Below are 18,816 nucleotides of genomic sequence, written 5' to 3' on the forward strand. Positions count from 1 at the left end.
GCATGTCTGGTGGATTTTCTGTAGGTGTAAACATGTGTTACTTCTTCGTATCTTAGGTACAGTGGTATCCCATATTTACATATTGAAATGTGCAATGTCTTATCAATTACACTAATTCTTCTTTTATATATATATGTAGATTTTTTTGAAGTTTTGTGTAGACAAGTGTCTTAGTTTGGTCTCCCCCAGAATCAGACACAGGGTAAGGATTCTAGGGAGGTGATTTGTTTGGAAAGTGATCTCAAGAAACACCAGTAGAAGCCCAGGCTGATGTGGCTCAGTGGTTGAGTGCAGGCCTGCGAATCAAAGGATTGCCAATTCCCAGTCAGGGCACATGCCTGGGTTGTGGGCCAGGTCCCCAGTAGGGGGCGTGTGAGTCAACCACACATTTAGTTTCTATCCCTCTTTCTCTCTCCCTTACCCTCTCTAAAAAATAAATAAAAATATATTTTTTAAAAAAGGAAACACCAGGAGAGAAGTAGGGTATTGAGGCAGGGCAGAGGGGGGAAGCCAGTAATCCCATGGGGAACAAGAGACAAGGAGGTGGGGGGATCTATACACCAGTGTTACCCGTCACTGGTTGAGGGCTGTTCCCAGAGAGCATTGCTCTGGCACTCGCAGCCTGCTACATGTGTACTTTCTGAGTGAGTGCAGGCGCTGGCAGTTGGTGGTTGGCCCAGAGTGCATCAGATTCGTAAGGACAGCAGGGACATGGGTAGGGCACCAGCAGCATTTGTTACAATAGTATAATGCAGAATTAATCTGAATTTTTTTAAAGAAGAATTTCAAATTAGTAGTTAAAGACTGGGGTATTGAATCTGATATGACTGAAAACCACTGTCCAGAATCTAAATAGATTGTGGGGTTGAGTCAGGGAAGCTATCTTGAAAAAGACATCATTATTGTCTAAATTCTAAGACAGTGAGAAGAGCAACACAGAAAAGTCGTTACGGAATTTTAGACAATTTTCCATACACATTCTTCTTAATACCATATGCTTTGCCTTGCCCACCACCCTTACCTGCCCAGCCCTCACTGAGTCAGGTTAAACACTGCCTTTTCCTGTGTTCCAATTTTTGAGCCTCTGTTGAATCATTTAGCACAACAATTGCATGTGTGATTCATCTTCCTTCCTAGAGGGGACTCCCAGGGTTGAGAACAGAAAAGGGAGTTGGAGTGTCTGCCAGACAGGCCAAAGGCGGAGCAAACAGACTCCAAGCCATCACACTCATCGGGCAACCTCTTAAAACCTGGTACCCAAAGGACATCTCAAAAATCGTGCATCCTTGGTGGGGCAACAGATCGAACAAGCCAGACGCTGTTTGTGCATCATTAGGTGGGCCACACTTCTCCCGTATTTAATGCCCAACTCCAGGGCCACACAGATAATTCGTGTATTCTAAAAAGCCCATTTGGACTAGTTTCTAGCCATAGAGGCATAAACAGTAATTTTCATCCCCACAACTTGGGTGAATTCTGAAAACTGTGCCTGCCTGGTCATCCTCGGGTTTGTGATAAATTTGCTATGGATTGAAATTGTGCCTCCCCACCCCCCAATTCTTTGTACTGATAGAAGCCTTACCTCCGATGTGATATTTGGAGGTGGGGACTTAGGAGATGATTAGGGTGGGGCTCTCACGATGGCATTACTGACCTTGTAAGAAGAGACACCAGAGCTCGCTCGCTCTCTGCCGTGAGAGCACACGGAGAGAAGGAGGCGGTCTGCAAGCCAGGAAGAGAGCTCTCACTAGAACCTGACCATGCCGGCACCCTGATCTGACTTCCAGCCCCCAGAACTGTGAGAAAATACACTTCTGTTGTTTAAGCCACCCAGCCCCTGGTACTTTGTTCTAGCAGCTGCAGCTAAGACAAAAATTCACAGAAATGCCCAGAAAATGATTTTTCCTCTGTCTCTCCCTCCAGGTGGCTAAGAAAACTATAGTGACTTATTATCTTCAGAGCACTTGGCATGTCTTACAGTTCTCTTCCGCATTAACCTGTTCAGTGCCTGGCCCCTGCGTGGGTCATGTCTGTAGAGGGTCAGGGAGTGGACAGCTTGTTTGTCCTGTTCACTGCCATGGTCTCAGCAGTTCTAACTGCTTGGGTTGCAGCAAACACTTGATATTCCCAGTTTTTGCTGGGAAGGAACAGAAAATGGGAGACCAAGAAATGGAAGGAAAAGGCCAATATCTCCCAGAAGGAGTGCAGTAGAAGCTGGGATGCCAATCCTGAGGTGGGCGGCAGTCAGACACCGGAGACCCTTGCCCTTCCTCTCCTCCTCAACCTGCTCATACTGACTTCAACCTTCTTCCCCACCAAACTTTGACATTGCAGCTGAAGGAGACCTTTGACATAATCAAAGGCAACCTTCATTTTACACATAAGGAACTGGACACTCAAAGGGTATTCAGTGGCATCACCAAGCAGTAAAATCATGTTTTCCTCCTTTGTTTCCATTAGTCCTGAAAGACGCCAGGTCCTGGCAGAAGACTGTCAATCCTTTTCTTCCTTTTCACAACTTCTGCACCAATTGTCTGAGACTTCCCTATTTCTGCTGTCTTGAGAACGAGAATTCTTGAGACTGTTAAGTTAAATACTGAACCACAAGCAATTCTGGATTAATTAACAGAAAAGACAGCCAGTTCCACTGTTAACTAGAAGCCGTGTTAGTACCACTGACTTCTGAGGAGTTTGTCCTAAACATTATTTAAAAACCATGAACTTTTAAAAACTGTAGTGATTACTATTAAATGCTACACCCCCTGCCCCTATCATGCTTTTTCAAAATGACGCTTTCTATTAAACAAAGCCTGAGAAGGACCCGAAAATAGTGCGAAATGGCCTGTAAAAAATGGCTGGTTTTCTCTGGGTCACAATACTGATTAGGACTAGGACAAATGCTCAATTTTATTTTATCTTCATGACATCTCATTATTCTATACTTTAAAAATAGCTTCTGAAAGCAAAACCCCTTTCAAAATCATAAAATTTCCCATGTAATTTGAATTACAATGAAACTAAATCACTTAAATCTGAATGCCCAGAACTGTATCTTTAACTATCAAAAATGGACAGAAGGGCAGACACACAGACCGTGGGTAACTGAGGATCATCTGGCAGCATCTCTTACCTGCAAGACCGCAAACGTGGAATGTTGCTCCTACCCAGAGAAAAGCTTGCATAGGAAATACTAGTGGGCTATTAACTGCCAACGTCACCTCAGCGTTCCAGAGAAAATCTCTGCACATCCTCTTTGATTTAATCCACAGAAGCCTAACCAGTACATTACTCACAAACCTCCCGTCACAAGTCTTAAATATTCCTTGCACTGAAGAGTCTAGTAACTTCTATCGTCTTCAACCTCCACTTCAGTGTTTTCTCTCAAATTGCCAGCACATAGTTAATACTTAAAGATTAATATTTTTGTTGACTATTTCAGGGTAACAGACACCCTCAACAGAAGACAACATTTTTATTTTAATGAAAAGAAAAACTGTGGAGATACCTGAGAATAAGCTGACTTACTAACCTCAATCATTTTCTCACGTTACGCTGAGAAAGCAATGATAGACCCTTGAGCCAATAATGAAGCCTGTAGCAGTTCCTTCTGAAAGGTCCCCTACCAAGCCCTTGTTCTGATGAACTTCATAGTTAGCCCATTCTCTCTCTCAGATGGGAGCTACTTTATTTGAAAATTTTATATTGCAGTGAGGGGGGAACATTTGAAAGTAGGTATCACGAAAGAACAAGAGAAACGCTGCTGCTGACACCAGGGCACAAGGTAAAAAATAGCGATTAGAAGAGGGTTATCAGCCGTTTTATCCTAAACATACCTATGGCTTTCCCCTGCTCTCCACAGTAGACGAAGATCCAAGCTGGCAATGTGATACATTTGTGAATGTTTTGCGCACACTATATTTTATCAAAAGCACATAATTTTACCAAAAGTTTTCATTTTCAACTCATTTTACTTTAAAGTTCATGTTCAACTTTAATGCATAATCCATATGAAATGACATCTCTGGGCAGCTGTAGTAGAAAGGGCACTGGGAAATTCTAGATTTGAGTCCCAGCTTTAACAGTGAGCAAATCACAGCCACTCCTTGTCTGCAAAACAGGGAGCGGTGAGGTGAACGTCTGCCTCACAGGCCACTTCAAGCATTCATCGTGTGTGTGAGATCTTCGCAAACTGCTGCACGAGACCTAGGTATTTTTATTTATAGACATGGGCTTGGAGGTTTAGGGCTTTCCCCTAAGAAAAATAAAATTTTATTATTTTAATATGCTATTTGAAAAGTACAAATATACTGTAAAAATCTAAAGTAACTGGGCAGTTTCATTCGTGACTCCAATAAAAGGATGAGTTATAATTGTTTTCTTAAGAATTGACACAGCCTACCAAGCACTTGAGAATTTCTCAGTGGGTGTCAAGTGTTTCTGTCCATTTCCACAATTAGCCCAGGGTCCCTTTCTCTCTCTCTCTCTCTTTATACTTTTTAAAATAACTTTTTAAAAAAGATTTTTATTTATTCATTTTTAGAAAGAAGGGAAAGGAGGGAAAAAGAGAGGGAAACATCAATGTGTGGTTGCCTCTGGTACCCCCTACTGGGGACCTGACCTGCAACCCAGGAATGTGCCCTGACTGGGAATTGAACCGGTGACCCTTTGGTTCACAGGCCAGCACTCAGTCCACTAAGCCACACCAGCCAGGGCCCAGGTCTCTCTCTTAAGAGGTCAAAGGTATTCAGTACATTGGTTTTTCTAAGTTGTATGTGGAATTAATGTAAAGTATTTAACATAAACTAATCTTTAAGTGTTGGTCTCTTCCCAAAGCATCAGGGAAATGGACAGGCTTCTTGAGAAGATATTACAACCAGAGGATGATTAACTAAGGCCTAATATTTCTACCAGAATATTTTAACTCCTCACTCTTCTCTTCTCTGAACCTGTTTGGGGGGTGAGTGGTGGGAGGAGAGAGAGAGAAGTAACTGTCAAAATATGCCTTTGTCCAAAGAAATAATAGATTTCTTTTAAGACCCTTGTCCTCATGGGGGAAAAGTGGGGACCAATGCAATAGCATAAACAATAAAACAAAAAATGACCCTTGTCCTCAGGTTATTAGGATCAGAAAGTTATTTGGCCTTTGCCACCAAAGGTGCTATAATTATAAGCTTATGTTTATTTTAAAGAGAGATGTCTAAAACCCTGAAGGATCCTCTGAGGCCAATACAAAGGGGCACAGATTATAATGTAAGCAAAAATACTAAACCTGGATTTCTTTTAAATTTTTAGGCTGCCCTGTGCCATCTCTCCTGTAATCAAAACAACCTCATAAAGATCAATGTCTTTTATTATGAAAATTGCCATTACATTATAGCCAGCATTCCAAAATGGTATTTTAATAAACATTTGTCTTGATTATAAAGTAGAGCAGAAACCATGATCCTTTTTCCAAATTAACATCTGCTGATGTTAATAAATCAGGAGGATACTCCATACACTCACCATTTGTGTAGATGAGATGAGGAAAAGCACCTATGTTATTCAGAACAGCTATTAGTGTTACTTATACAGTATACACCAACCACTTACAACAGGACATAAAAAACAAACACTACAACACTGAAGTGTCATAATACTTTTGAGATAGGAAAAGCCAAAGCTTGTTTCCTTTTTCTTCCCCTCTGTGAATTTAATGCGAGGTATAGGGAAGAGCCACAAACTAGGCAGGATATAGGAGGGATGCAGTTCTTTGCTTCCCTGTCTCCTAGTCTTTTGTCCTGCTCCAAAACACAGCCTGCATGCAAAAGCTCCTCAGGCTCTCTTCACAGGCCTCGGGATACAGCATTTGCACATGGACAAATGAGGATCCATAGCAGCGCAGAGTCAGTATCTGAATTCCAGTGTATTCACTCTGTAGAACAAAATTCCTATGTTCTTGTTCACTCAGGAGGCAGAATACTCCTATTTAGATGCGTTCCGGGTTTGGGGTTGTGGTTTGCTGGTCACTGTATTGAATGTCTCCCACGATGAATACCGTGGTGGAAAAGCTTAGAAAAAGTTAAAACTGTAGTTTAAAAGTTCTCTTTCCCCTCTCTCAGCAAAGAAGCATGATGCACACATGATTGCAAGGGATTCAGGAAGGCATAGTGTGGTTACTGTAGTTTCAAGTACAATCTGCTCCTTGCAAAGGGGTCTGGGGTAACTGCAGGCAAACTGGAAATTCCAAATTATCCATCATCTTCTTTAATGTAAGAAGCTATACTGAGAACTTTTCTTGCAACATCATGTAGCTGGCGTAACCTTTAGTGTAGGAAGAGATACCCTTTTTTCAAACAGTAGGTGTATGGTATTTTGAAAACTTATTATTGGCCAGGGACTGGTCGATTCTGATTTCTACATCCTTTTCAACTCTCCCTTTAAATGGTACAGTCTTTTCTTCTGGGCCCAGGGCTCTCATCATTAGTAAGGTTCAGAAAAAAACCACTAAAATAACACAACATCCTAATTTCAAGACCATTCTCTTTTGCCACTTCAGGAAGATGCCAGATGGTGCTGTAACACTCTGTATAGATAATCCAGTTGTCAAGCTGCCATGCAGCCTAGTTAAGCTTCTCACGCTGGATCTGGTAGTAACATGCCTGAAAAAAAGGGCAATACAATTTCAAATTTACTTTGAGAGAAATTACATAAACATAGCAGTGCACATAGGACTAAAGAAAGGAAATCCCTTATTAATTCTAATAGCCCAACAAAATCAGTTGCTTTCATTTTTCCCGTTTCCTTCCAGTCTCCTATCCAATGTCTTTACTGCCTAGTTTAATGGATAAAACTTTGTACATTTTTCTCTAATTGTAAAACACACACACACAAAACTTTTTACAAGCTGTACAATATTCTTCACTAAGTAGAAATACTACAATTTGCTAAGCCACTATTAATTGGATATTTAGAGTATAAGGTACACAAATAACTGAAATTGGAATCATCTAGTGTGTTCGGTAAACATACAGATTAAGCATCATTTCAGTCCTAATGAGTCAGAACTTCCAGGAATGCATTTTTAAGCAGCATCTCCAGGTGATTCTGAAAGTATCCAGGCCTGGGAGCCACTCACACTGCAAAGAGCACTTCATTCAAATCATATAGAATGTTTTCCATTCTTTAATAAGAACAAATCTCCAGGAGTAGGACTATGCAAACTCCACAAACACTTTTGGTGTTTTTGATATCAATGTTAATAATAACTGTTTCCAAAAGGGTAAATGCTATTTAATATAATCCATTATGAGCAATATGGGAATAATACTGATTTCACTATAACCACACCAGCACTGGTTAAATTTTAAAATGTTTTTGTCAATTTAGTAGGCACAATATGACACCCTGTTTAAATCTGCAGTACTATTATATTCAGTGAGGTTGAGCACGTTCTTACATATAAATGTACTAATTCAGTTTCTTCCTTGGTGGTATGTTTAAAGATGCTGTTCAATAAACATAAGTAGTTAATAATTCATTGGTGGTCAGTATTTTCCTTTCCCACCACCCTTTTTCAGTTTATTTATTTAACAGAAATGGTATTTACGTTGAAAAGTTTAAAAAATTAACCCAAACCAGAAAACTGACATTAAATTCTAGGTTTTTTCTCATTTTAATTTGTCTGTCTTTCCTTTTCTCTTCCTTTTTCTATATTTAACCCTAAAGCATCTGTAATTTACAAAGTGGGTGATTCCACCCTGATTTCACACTCCTTCCAAAATTTTTAATGAGCTATCCCAATACTTTAACCGTTACATAAAACTTCTCTTTTCCATATGTGTCTGGTTTTTCCATTTTCACATGTGAAAGTTTTATTATAATAATGTTTACATGGGGGCTATCCCTTCCATTTATTGAATCGTTATTTGTCTATTCCTGTGATAGTAATATACTATCTTAATTATTATAATTCTAACCTGGTAGAGTGGGTCTATTCTCCCTCTCTTTTTTCAAAAGTATTTTTGTCATTTTCTATCTGTTGTTCTTCCAATAAACTTCAGAATGATTCTGCCACAGGCCAAGAAAAACTGAGGTGGGGGAACGGAAGTGACTGTGGACAACCCCTAGAGAGCACCCAGATCAGGGAACCTCAATAATCTATTGGTTACAGTAAATACATGAAGGAAAAAGAAGACCCAATTCATATTCATTCTATCCATAGTGCCTTCTGCATTTTTACCTTAGTACCACTAAATAGCTCCATTTTTGAATACTTTTTTTGACAATACTTTTTTTTTGAAGAATCCTTTTTGTTTCTTTCCTAGAGTTACATTTATATGGATAGTCTACATTCATAAGCATCTGTTAATGATATAAATGATCAATTTATAGAGAATATTGGGTGGGGAATAATTTGCTTTATGCATAATAATTAACTGATTCGTACTTTAATATATTTTAAAATATTAATAATATGTGCTCTAAAAGTACTTAAATTGTTTGCATTAAACTTTTATAAAGAAGAAAATTCGCTAATGACAGATTTATATTATGGCAAATGAAGGACAGATTTTAAGATAACAAATGATAAGTAACACCTACACTTACCTTCAAGGTGGTGAACATTATGCCCTGCTCCCCATGCTGAAGATACGGGTCCATCAGATCCTCAATGAGATGTACCTCAGAGCCTAAATTCCTAATCCTGCCCAATAAGAAAAAAAGATACTGAGTTATTTCTATTCATATGTACATCCTTCTTCAAAATCTGTTTGAAGGGAAAAAAATAGCTCAACAAAGAGGTAATGCCATAGTGAAATGGGTTAATAAAAATAGATTTTTTTTTTTTCTAGTGGAAGAGTATATTCCTATCATCAGTTCAAAAAAAGCAAATGAAATCCTGGCTGGTGGAGCTCAATGGATTGGTTTGCAGGTTCGATTCCCAGTCAAGGCACATGCCAAGCCCCTACTTGGGGGTGCACAAGAGGCAACTACACATTGATGTTTCTCTCCCTTCCCCTCCATCTAAAAATAAATAAATATATTTTTTTAAAAAGCAAAAGGCATACACGTTAAAATAAGTAGTCACTAATATTAAAGTCAGAAAGACTGATCACCTGGCCCGTAGCACCACATATAAGAAAACAGGAAACAAGTCATCCATGGACCACAGGAAGTCTTCCTGCAGTGATGCCAGGACACTCTGTGAGATCTCTTCAAAAGTCTGCTGGATGACTTTAAGTTTGTCTGATGGGGTAAATGTTGTGCTGTTGGGGGGAAAAAGGACAAAAAGATACCATATCATCTTCTTAATAGAGCCATTTGATATTAATTTTTGAACATATACCTTCCTGGGGTACATGTGCCTTAAATTGGACACATCAGGCATAATGAATCACTAGAAGGGATGACCTTTGTAATCCCATGGTTCTTTGAGAAAGGAAGCTCCCAACTCTCTATGATTCAGCCGGAAGAATTCACTAAGTGAATTCACTAAGATTCATCATCTCCTTTTACCGAAGTGGATCTTACTTTCCTAATATATGTTCTTCTGAGTAAGAATTTAGTTAATTTCCATTTGGCTAAAGGTGTGATTGTATAGATAAGTTTCTGGGTAGGCATGCCACCACTTTTGAAAATGCAAGGGCCTTGCAGAGTAAAAGGTAATCTAAATGTTTCAGAAGAGCCTTTCTTATCTCCAGGCTGAGATTGACACCATCTAGGAGTGGAGGGGCTGCTTAGAGCTTAAATGAAACTAAGATCTCATTAATTTTTTAATAGACTAACCACTACTTTGATTTATGTGATTTTTCAACAAATCAGATTACCTGATCTGCTGTAGACATTCTACAGCTGAGGCAAAACAAGCATCTTTCGTGGTCGGCAAAACCTGCAAAAAGAGAATTGATGAAGCTCAACGAGAAAAGCTGTCCTTTACTGCAATAATAGGATGACAGTGATGGCAGGGCACAGGTCTTTGGGGAGTAACTCAGGCTTGGGTACCATTCCAGTGAAGTAAGATGGAAATGTCTTGGTATCTCAAATCCCCCATTCCAAAGAAAAGCATAGTTGCTGAGGAAACTAAAATCTACTATACCTTTTTAGTCTCTCCAAGGATTGACAAGGTCACTGGCCAAAATTTCCTACAACGGAATCCATACTTTGTTATTACAAATTGTTACTTACAGTAACTTAATCCCCATAAAAACAGGTGATGGCTATACTTAGCTTCCCTGTCCCCCATTTAAAATAAGTGCCACAAGCAGGTGAAGTTTTAATAAACATTCCAGAAGTAATTTAAAGTTTCTGTCACGCCCCTAACAAATTTGTCATTCTATACTCCAATAACCCTATATGTTACGGATATGAGCCAACATTGGCCAAAAGCTTTCCTCCACGCTGCTGCATCTCATTTTCACTATTAAATTATTCCACTGAAAAAAATGTGCATTCCAATTCAGGTTTATTCACTTTTTTGACAGCACAAATATGTAATTATTGGGCATTGGGGTGATTGGCCTTATCACAGCACTAGAAAGTAAGCATAATCACTTAATATTCCCCTGGAATAACAAGAAATAATGCCTTACAACAAAAAGAGCACTTCTAAAACTTTTAAATTGGAAATTATAGATGAGGAAGGAGGAAAGAGAAATGAAGGAAGAATGCCAAAGACTGAATACAATTAGCTTTTTCTGAAAATATGGATATATGTATTTTGCTTTAAAGAACTGCAAAATATCAGGTGGGATAATTTAAATTTATGTGTGTGTGTGTGTGTATACATATACAAATAAAAAACACACTCCAATTGGTTCCATACTCACCTTCAAAGATTATTAAATATCACTATTTTGTGGAATACAGATATGCAAATGAGTAAACTGCAAATCATATACATAATTACACATCAAAGTACCAAATGCCTAATAATGCTGTTTTCACTTTAAAATAAAACCACTTGATGCCACTCATAACTACTGTACTTACCTCTGCACCCCAAGGAAGCCCAGAAGAGCAATATCTGGCTGCTTATTTAGTCGCAGAACACACTCCCAGTAAATGTCTTCCTCACGATCATTATCCAGGGCATAGAGCATGAACAGTGGTGGGTACAGCCGAGGTAGGAGCACAGGAAGCAGTAACCCCGAACTTGTTACCACATAACTACAAAATATCAGAGAAGAAATCATTAATATTAAAATTAATATAGAATCAAAATTGAATGTAAAGATGGGAAATTTTGAGTAAAAAAGCAGTTATAATACTATTCTACTTTTATATATGGAGTTCACATGAGGAGCTTAGCCCCAGAGTTTTATCTTGGACCGACTGTGAATTCTTTTCATAAGTTGAAATCTAACTGAAAATCTACGTGGTTTCCATTTTGAGACTGATTTCTCTGTTGTTATTCTAGGTCAGCATGATGTTACTTTGCTCAGCTGCCTTTGAGTCCAGTCATTCGTGGCTGCACTTCCATGAACTTGAGAGCTAAAAGGAACCTCAGAGATTACCTAGTACAACCACATCATTTTAGAAATAAGGAAACGGAGATCTGGAGAAAACAACTTTTCCAGGATGCTTTGGATAGGACCCCACCACCTTTCTTCACTCTCTCCACCTAACTCCATTTACCCCGGCTCTGGCGATTCGGATCTGGAGTCTGACATCCCAGTGCAAAAGGATTTCCTTTCAGATGGTGGAGGAGCAGAGAGAGGAATTGTGCTGCCCTCTTCAGGGAGCTCAGGAAATAAAAACCTAAGGAGTAATAAAAAAACCGTAATTATGCAATTATACCTCTAGAGTGGCTAAACGAGTAAAAACACATTTCCATTATTTAATTTATTTAAGGACTTATGATATCAAACTTATTAGCTAAATATTTTAGTTGTCTGAGATTCTTAACTGATGCTCCTTACAAAATGGAATTAAGAGTATAGCTAATAATACCACTAAAAATTTCCATGTACTATGGTTTTTTTCTGTCTAGTTATTTAAGAATGAAGAATTCTGATCTACATTACATGTATTTCTCTTACTGGCAAATCTCATCTGATGTCGATCTGTATAAACTCTTTTAACAGAGACCATTTTCTCGGAGTATAAATAAGTATCAGTAGAAATTACTTAAATGTCAAATATTAAGAAAAAACTCAATTATTGTAAAATTTTTTCAACTTTTTCTTAAATCTTTCTTTTTAGATTTTATTTATTTTTAGAGAGAGGAGAATAAAGGGAGAGAAACATCAACGGCTGAGAGACACACTGAAGCTGCCTCTCGCATGCCCCCAAAACAGGTACCTGGCTTGCAACCCAGGCATGTGCCCTGACTGGGAATTGAACCGGCCACCTTTTAGTTCACAGGCTGGCACTCCATCCATTCAGCCACAGAAGTCAGGACTAAAACTTTTTTTTAAATTAAATTTATTGGGGTGGCATTGGTTAATAAAATTATATTTTTACCTAAAATCCATATAATTCTAAGTGTTTATATAAAAAGTCAAGTTGCAGAAAAAACTTTCGAGGTGATCAGGCTGCCACCATTCCAAAATTGTTGAGGATTTTTTTTCTAGGCTTTGAATTTGCCCTACATTTTATCTCCAATCTCTTATATGCAACTGGTGGGCTCTACCATGAACAAGTTCATTGTCCTCTTTATTTTTACAGACTTTAACCATGACCCTTTCTCTTTAAAGGCAGTCTGCAATCTTCTCTACTGTTGTAAATTTCCTCCCTGCCCCCGCCTCTGTCACTAATTTTATAGTTGGGAAAGCTAAGCTCAGGAAACTTATCTTCATTACACCCATCTTGCTAATGTCAGAGCTGAAACACTCCCAACCCAGTGGTCTGTTCAGTAGATCACAATACCCCCTGAAACATGAAACATTTCCATATGCATTTGTTAATTTGAGGCTAATAACAAAGTTTTCTGGGACAAATTCAAACTTTTGCCTAGTTATCTTAACATAATATTTTCTTTATACCCAGTAAAGGATTTTGAATTTCACTGGTTCCAGATTTGCTTGCTGCCTTAAAACTCTTTTCAGAAGTGCTCACTTGCTCACTTTCTTACCTCCTTCAGAATCTCTGTTCAAATATTACCTCATTAGTCGGGCCCCCCTGACCTTCTGTTTAAAATAGCAACTTACCTTCAGGCCCATTCTCACTCATTCCATCATATTTATTGTCATCTGACATACTACGTTTTGTTTGTTTTGTTCCGCTACAGTGCAAGCTCTACGATGGTACAGATTTTAAACATTTTGTTGTTGTTGTTTTGTTCACTGATAAATTCCTCCAAGAGCTAGAATGGTGGCTAACACATAGATGCACTCAATAAATATTTGTTGACTAAATGAACAAATATGTTGTTGCTGTCAAGTGACAGTAAATACTCAGGGGCAAAACTTTGTATTAGACTTTATCTTCTCTGTGGTTAGGTTTTAGAGACATTATTTTGCCTAGAGATGAAATCCATATAAGACTACTGTGTTTCATACCAAAATTAGAATTAAATAACATTTATTTTAGCCTCCTATTACACTTAATGAATAAGAAAGACATAAAGGAAACAAGTAACAATGGCTAAGGTTCTTTTTTTATTCTCATAGCATAAACATAAAGTAAAAACATGTCATTATTCAATCTAAGGATCTCTGGCATAACAGCATTTTCTTAATGAATAATTTCTGTGATAAAGGGAAACATTAAAGATTCTTCATGAACTTATAATCTCTAGATTCAGAGTGAAGATACCCAAACCATTAGTATAAACTAATATCCCACAACTCACAGGCTTCAATGAAAAGATCTCTTACCTCACCAGCTGGAAAATTCGCTTAAGGTAGGACTTAATCTCCTTCACAGCCTCCTGCAATAACCGGCGGTTGGCGCCCACACCCACGTATGTCATTCTGTACACTGCAACCAGTGTCTCCACAAGCCTGCCCAGGGGGTGCAGAGGAGTGTCGCAGGCCTGAGCAGGGAGAGAATCAATGAAGTCGGTCAATGTGCACCAACAGAGAAACAATCCATAAATAATAAACAACTTTCAAAATTTCAGGAGTCAACTTATGGACCAGGAAAATTCAAATACTCTTAACTTTTCTGAAAGTGAAGTCTACCCAAATTATATAAAGTAGGAGTTCCTAATCTTAATCAAAAAATCCTTTTAACATCTCAGGAAAATAGCTTCAGATATACTGATATAGAATATCATTAAAAGAAAGGTTCCAATATACTTTAAACTTCACAAAAATATATATAGTGTTACCTGGGAGAAAACTAAATAATGACTGTTGACTATGCTCTGAAACAGTAATTCTTCAGTTCCCTTGATTTCTCTCATTCTCCTTTCTGTACCTCGTTTCGATACATGTCATAGTTAAACTGTAGCTGATTATACAGCATTTGAGGAGGAAGCAAAGACAGCATAACCAGGGGATGAAGGCAGCCTGCTTTATTTATAATAATCTCTACTTTGCTGGTGTGACTAACAAAAAGCCATTTTAAACTCTGACCCTAGTTCTTAAGAACCCCCTTGAACATTTTACAAAACTTAAAAAGTTCTATTGTCATTATACAGTAATATTCATGCAGAAATGTGCTTTTATTAGTCAGAGAATTAACAAAAGAAATACACAGAAAGCAAAAACAAGATTAAGGTAAAAATAAGTTGTGAATAGATTCAAATGATATATTGTGGTAGCTGCATCATTAATTGACAAGACCGGTGTAACTGTGACTCTAGTTTTACCTTTATTAAATATTTCCTGATGTTGTCATATTTCTCTACTGAGAAGGCACCAACATGCTGAGGGATGAATTCCAAACTCTCTAGTGTCTGAGTCTGTGAACGACTTAATATCTCTGGACTAGTAAAAGGGAAAAGAAAACCTATTATGAATTTTATGTCAAGAAAGCAAGATAATTGTAATGTGCACATAAAATACAGTCACTAACTAAGGATAAAACGGAGCACCCAAAAGAGTGTCTGGCCCAAATGAGCCTGATATTAAGTTATGTAACAGTCATTCGAAATAGCATTTAATGATACTTCATAACAACAATAAATTGATAAAGATTTTGCTCTAATATAAACCATGGTGTGGGAAGATACTATAATGTCGACTTGGAGAGAAAATCTGTGATAATTTTGTTAGTGACAAGAGAAAAACAAAGTATCAGGGAGAGAGAGCTAAGGAAAAAAGAAATCAAATCAAAGGGCAAAGGAAGAAATAAAAATAAGCTCAAGAAGTAAGGACATAACGAGGATACAACAGGTAGTGAGATAAAGGGAAGCTTTGGATGAAGAGTTGGATAAAACATGAACTAGTAATAATCAGCAGTAGTTTTGGTCATGGCACCCTATCATTAGATTATAACCAATGAGAAATTAGAAACAGTGTATAATCATCATTATTATAGTATTTTAGAGAAACAAATGAGATATGGTTTTATATAAAAATTCATTCATTCTCCTTGGAAACATTCAACAACAGTTAACCAAGGTCAACTGGAGATCTAAAATATCAATGTTTACCACGGGCTCTATCAGTGAAGGCTGGCCATCTGCATCACACAAAAGGGCAAGTCCACAATTTTTATCAATTCTGGGAGTTTCTATTTCTTCTACTGATAGAGAGAGTAGAGGGAAATATCATAAACTTCATGAATGAAACACTATAATCAATTCCCATTTATCCCAAGTACAGGGGGAAAAAAAAAAGACCCAAACTTCTTTCTGCACTGTAGGTTCCTCTGGTACAAATGCTCAACAATCTTGTGGGTGTTACTGGCCAAGTGAAAGAATAAGGATGTGAAAAAAGGCAGATGGTGAAAAGCAAAGCAGGAGAAAAGGAGAAGGGAGAAAATAAGAAAAAGTAGAAAAAGAAAAGAAATAAAAAAGCACATCTGTAATTTTTCTTTTAGCACAGGAAAACTGTTGTGCCACTTTTTTGGGCCCCCGAAGGATACTGATAAATGTGCAGGCATTTGAACTGCTGTTTCCCTTTATGTAAGGACCTGGTTCCCCTTTTATTTCTTCTGGCCAGAAACCACCCACTGCTACCAATGTGCCACATCAAGAGCCAAGTGGTAGAAGGACAGAAAGAGAAACCAAAAAAAGCAATGGGATTTGGCTAAGACTCTTGGACCTGAGGATCCACCAAAGGGGAAAGAATCCCCTTGTGAATTTTAGCTCTTGCAAGCTTCCTGCCATGGTTTCTCAAGCAGCTGCCATCACTGCCCCTGCCGCAGAAGTACCTGGGGGCTGGAGCATGAGAAAATGGAGGAAAAGGAGAGAAAGAAAACCCGTGTATATCCTCCACTCTATCTGAGCTTTCAGCATCTCTTTTTCACAACCTGAGCCAGAAGCAGAGGGATTTTTCTAGATCTCTCTCAATCTACTGCACAATGCTTACTTCAAGGTTTCAGGCTACACTGAGCTCAGACTAAGGAATACTGAAGTTCAAATATCCAGTAAACTCATGGCTGGTTCAGTGGTACTCCGAATTCAGGTGTTCTTCCCCAATACACTGGCTGATATTTACTTTTGAGAGTTTTCTAATAGCTATCCATATATTCTGTGTGGGTTTTATAGTTGAGTTCAGTAGAAGATAAAAGCAGGTGCATTTTAACTCTCTTACCCAGAAACACAAGTACATTATTGACTTTTAAATTAAATTATATTATGTTAAACGTGGCAAGCCTTGAATTCTTACTGATTTTAAGTTTCCTCTTCTACCACACTCTGCCCTGTGCTGGGCAGGCACTCACCTGTCTCTGTGTTGGCGCCGACTAGCAGTCAGGGCCACAGCAATATTTTCCCATGCTTTCCACACCTCCCCTTGGCCTGGATTTTCACAACCCAGCTGACGCCAACATTCTTCAAACACTGCTTTCCACTTCTCGTCAGGAGGCACCGCCAGATTTCCCAGCTTCCTGCTAAAAAAGTCACATCAAGCTTTAATTACACCTTTTGTTGGTGTGTGTGCAAAAATCCTGAATAGAAACTAACACATAACTGGGAGTGCTTCTGTGACAAAACTTCCTAGATTTAATGGTGGTCTGTTTTAAAAACACTGAATACAATTTTCAAAGAGATAGTTTTTAACCACTTAATGTTCATCAGATACTAAAGTCTATGACTTATTAAGTACAAAGCACATCAGAGTTGACTCCTTTGCTTTCTACATACCCACAGCACTGATGCTGTAAAATTGACTGCCGTTAAAACAAGAACTTTCTGTGCTCTGCACAACTCATAATGGGAATTGTGAGATGCACTGCATACTGGATTCTAAAAATACTCTAAAAATAAACATGGTATAGAAAATGTATTAAACTTCCATCAGAAAAAAGAACCTGAGATGCTACCAAAATACAAAAACAAAGTAAAAGCTGCAATCAATAAAGAAAAATATACATATGCCAAAAACTTGTCGGAAGACATAATACAACTTAGAGATTTATATTTTGCCTTTCTTTTCCATGTGTGCAGACTATTACTATTCTACTTGGTGTACATATATACGGGCTTGATCTTTACTTTTCAAAATCGAGTTGTCTAGGGTTCCATTTAAGAATGCTCTCTTTCGATCAGCTTGGATACCTGCACCATTACCAGTAGGATTATTCCCACATACATATTATTCCCACACTTTCATTTTAAACAACTATGCTGTAAGGCTTTAATCTAAACCAAGACTCTAGATTTAGCTATGTATAGTAGTGTCAGTTGACAAATCAAGGAAGTTACACTTTGTTAAAAAGGAAGACTTTAAAACCTTGTTCTCCATTTAAAATATTAACCAGCTTTGATAAAAGCAAAACAACTAAAAACATTCAATAATTAACCCACAATTAACATTAGTTACTCACAAAACTTTGGGTCTGTCTTTATCGCTCTCATACAGACTAGGCTTAAAGTAGGTTCCAGTGATTTTTATCCCAGATCCCCATTCTCCACTAAAACAGCCTTCAATGTAATCTCCGTTTGGCATAGTCAGAGTTCCCTAGGGCGGAGTTGGAGAAAATGTGAAATTAGAGAAAGTATTTTCAATGTAAAAATTCAAGAGGAAAAGAAGAGCACCAAATGGTTAACATTTCCCTTTTTTAACTTACCTTTTACCAATCCCAAATGTTTTTTAAAAGTTTGTATATGAATATGCAAAAAGAGTATGTAAAACTAAATCCTTGGTAAAAGGGAAAAAAATCACAGAAAAAATTAGTAAAATATTTTGAGCTGAATGAAATGAATAAACAACTTAACCGAATGTATGGGATGCTGCTAAAGCAGTACCTATATTAAAAAATAAGAAAGATCTCAAATAGTAATCTAAAATTTCATCTTACAAAATTTTAAAAAACAGGAGCAAACTAAGAGCAAGAAAATCCAAAGTAAGAAAAAAGGAGATAATACACATCAGCAGAAATGAGAAAACAAAACAAAGAAATAGGGAAAAAAATCAATTAAACCAAAAATTGCTTCATTGAAAAGATACACAAAATTGACAATTAAGTAGATTGATCAAGAAAAAAAAAGGGAGACAAAATTAGAAAATCAAAAAAACAACACAGGGTACATTACGCCAGCCTTACAGAAATTGAAATGCTGTAAGGGAATATAAGGAGAACAACTTTATGCCAACAAATTAGATAACTTAGATAAAATAGGAAAATTCCTAGGAAGAACCAAATTATCAAAATTGACTCAAGTAGAAATAGAAAATCTAAATAGATCAAATAGAAGGAAATTAAATTAGAAATTTAAAATATTCTCATAAAGTAATGCTCAGGTCCAGATTTCATTGGTTAATTCTCCAAGACATTCAA

General features: G+C 37.6%; 1 protein-coding gene across 4 annotated transcripts in view; it reads right to left on the reverse strand.

The window, feature by feature from the left end:
• Positions 1-5,299: 5,299 nt before the first annotated feature.
• Positions 5,300-18,816, reverse strand: part of ALS2 (alsin Rho guanine nucleotide exchange factor ALS2) — a 74,866-nt gene continuing 61,349 nt past the window's right edge. For 3 of the 4 annotated variants that reach the window (XM_024563856.4, XM_053918943.2, XM_045198199.3), the window contains exons 24-34: positions 17,863-17,996; positions 16,759-16,926; positions 14,738-14,855; positions 13,800-13,957; positions 11,617-11,739; positions 10,972-11,148; positions 10,079-10,124; positions 9,810-9,871; positions 9,099-9,248; positions 8,590-8,686; positions 5,301-6,641 (exon numbers count right to left, since the gene is read on the reverse strand). In XM_024563856.4, coding sequence (XP_024419624.2) covers positions 6,603-6,641; positions 8,590-8,686; positions 9,099-9,248; positions 9,810-9,871; positions 10,079-10,124; positions 10,972-11,148; positions 11,617-11,739; positions 13,800-13,957; positions 14,738-14,855; positions 16,759-16,926; positions 17,863-17,996 — 1,272 coding nt within the window. In that variant the 3' untranslated portion in view covers positions 5,301-6,602. Of the gene's footprint in view, positions 6,642-8,589; positions 8,687-9,098; positions 9,249-9,809; positions 9,872-10,078; positions 10,125-10,971; positions 11,149-11,616; positions 11,740-13,799; positions 13,958-14,737; positions 14,856-16,758; positions 16,927-17,862; positions 17,997-18,816 lie in introns of all 4 variants that reach the window. The other variant, XM_053918944.2, reaches the window with a different exon arrangement.

Source organism: Desmodus rotundus, chromosome 2 (genome assembly GCF_022682495.2).
Source record: "Desmodus rotundus isolate HL8 chromosome 2, HLdesRot8A.1, whole genome shotgun sequence".
NCBI classification, from domain to species: Eukaryota; Metazoa; Chordata; class Mammalia; order Chiroptera; family Phyllostomidae; genus Desmodus; species Desmodus rotundus.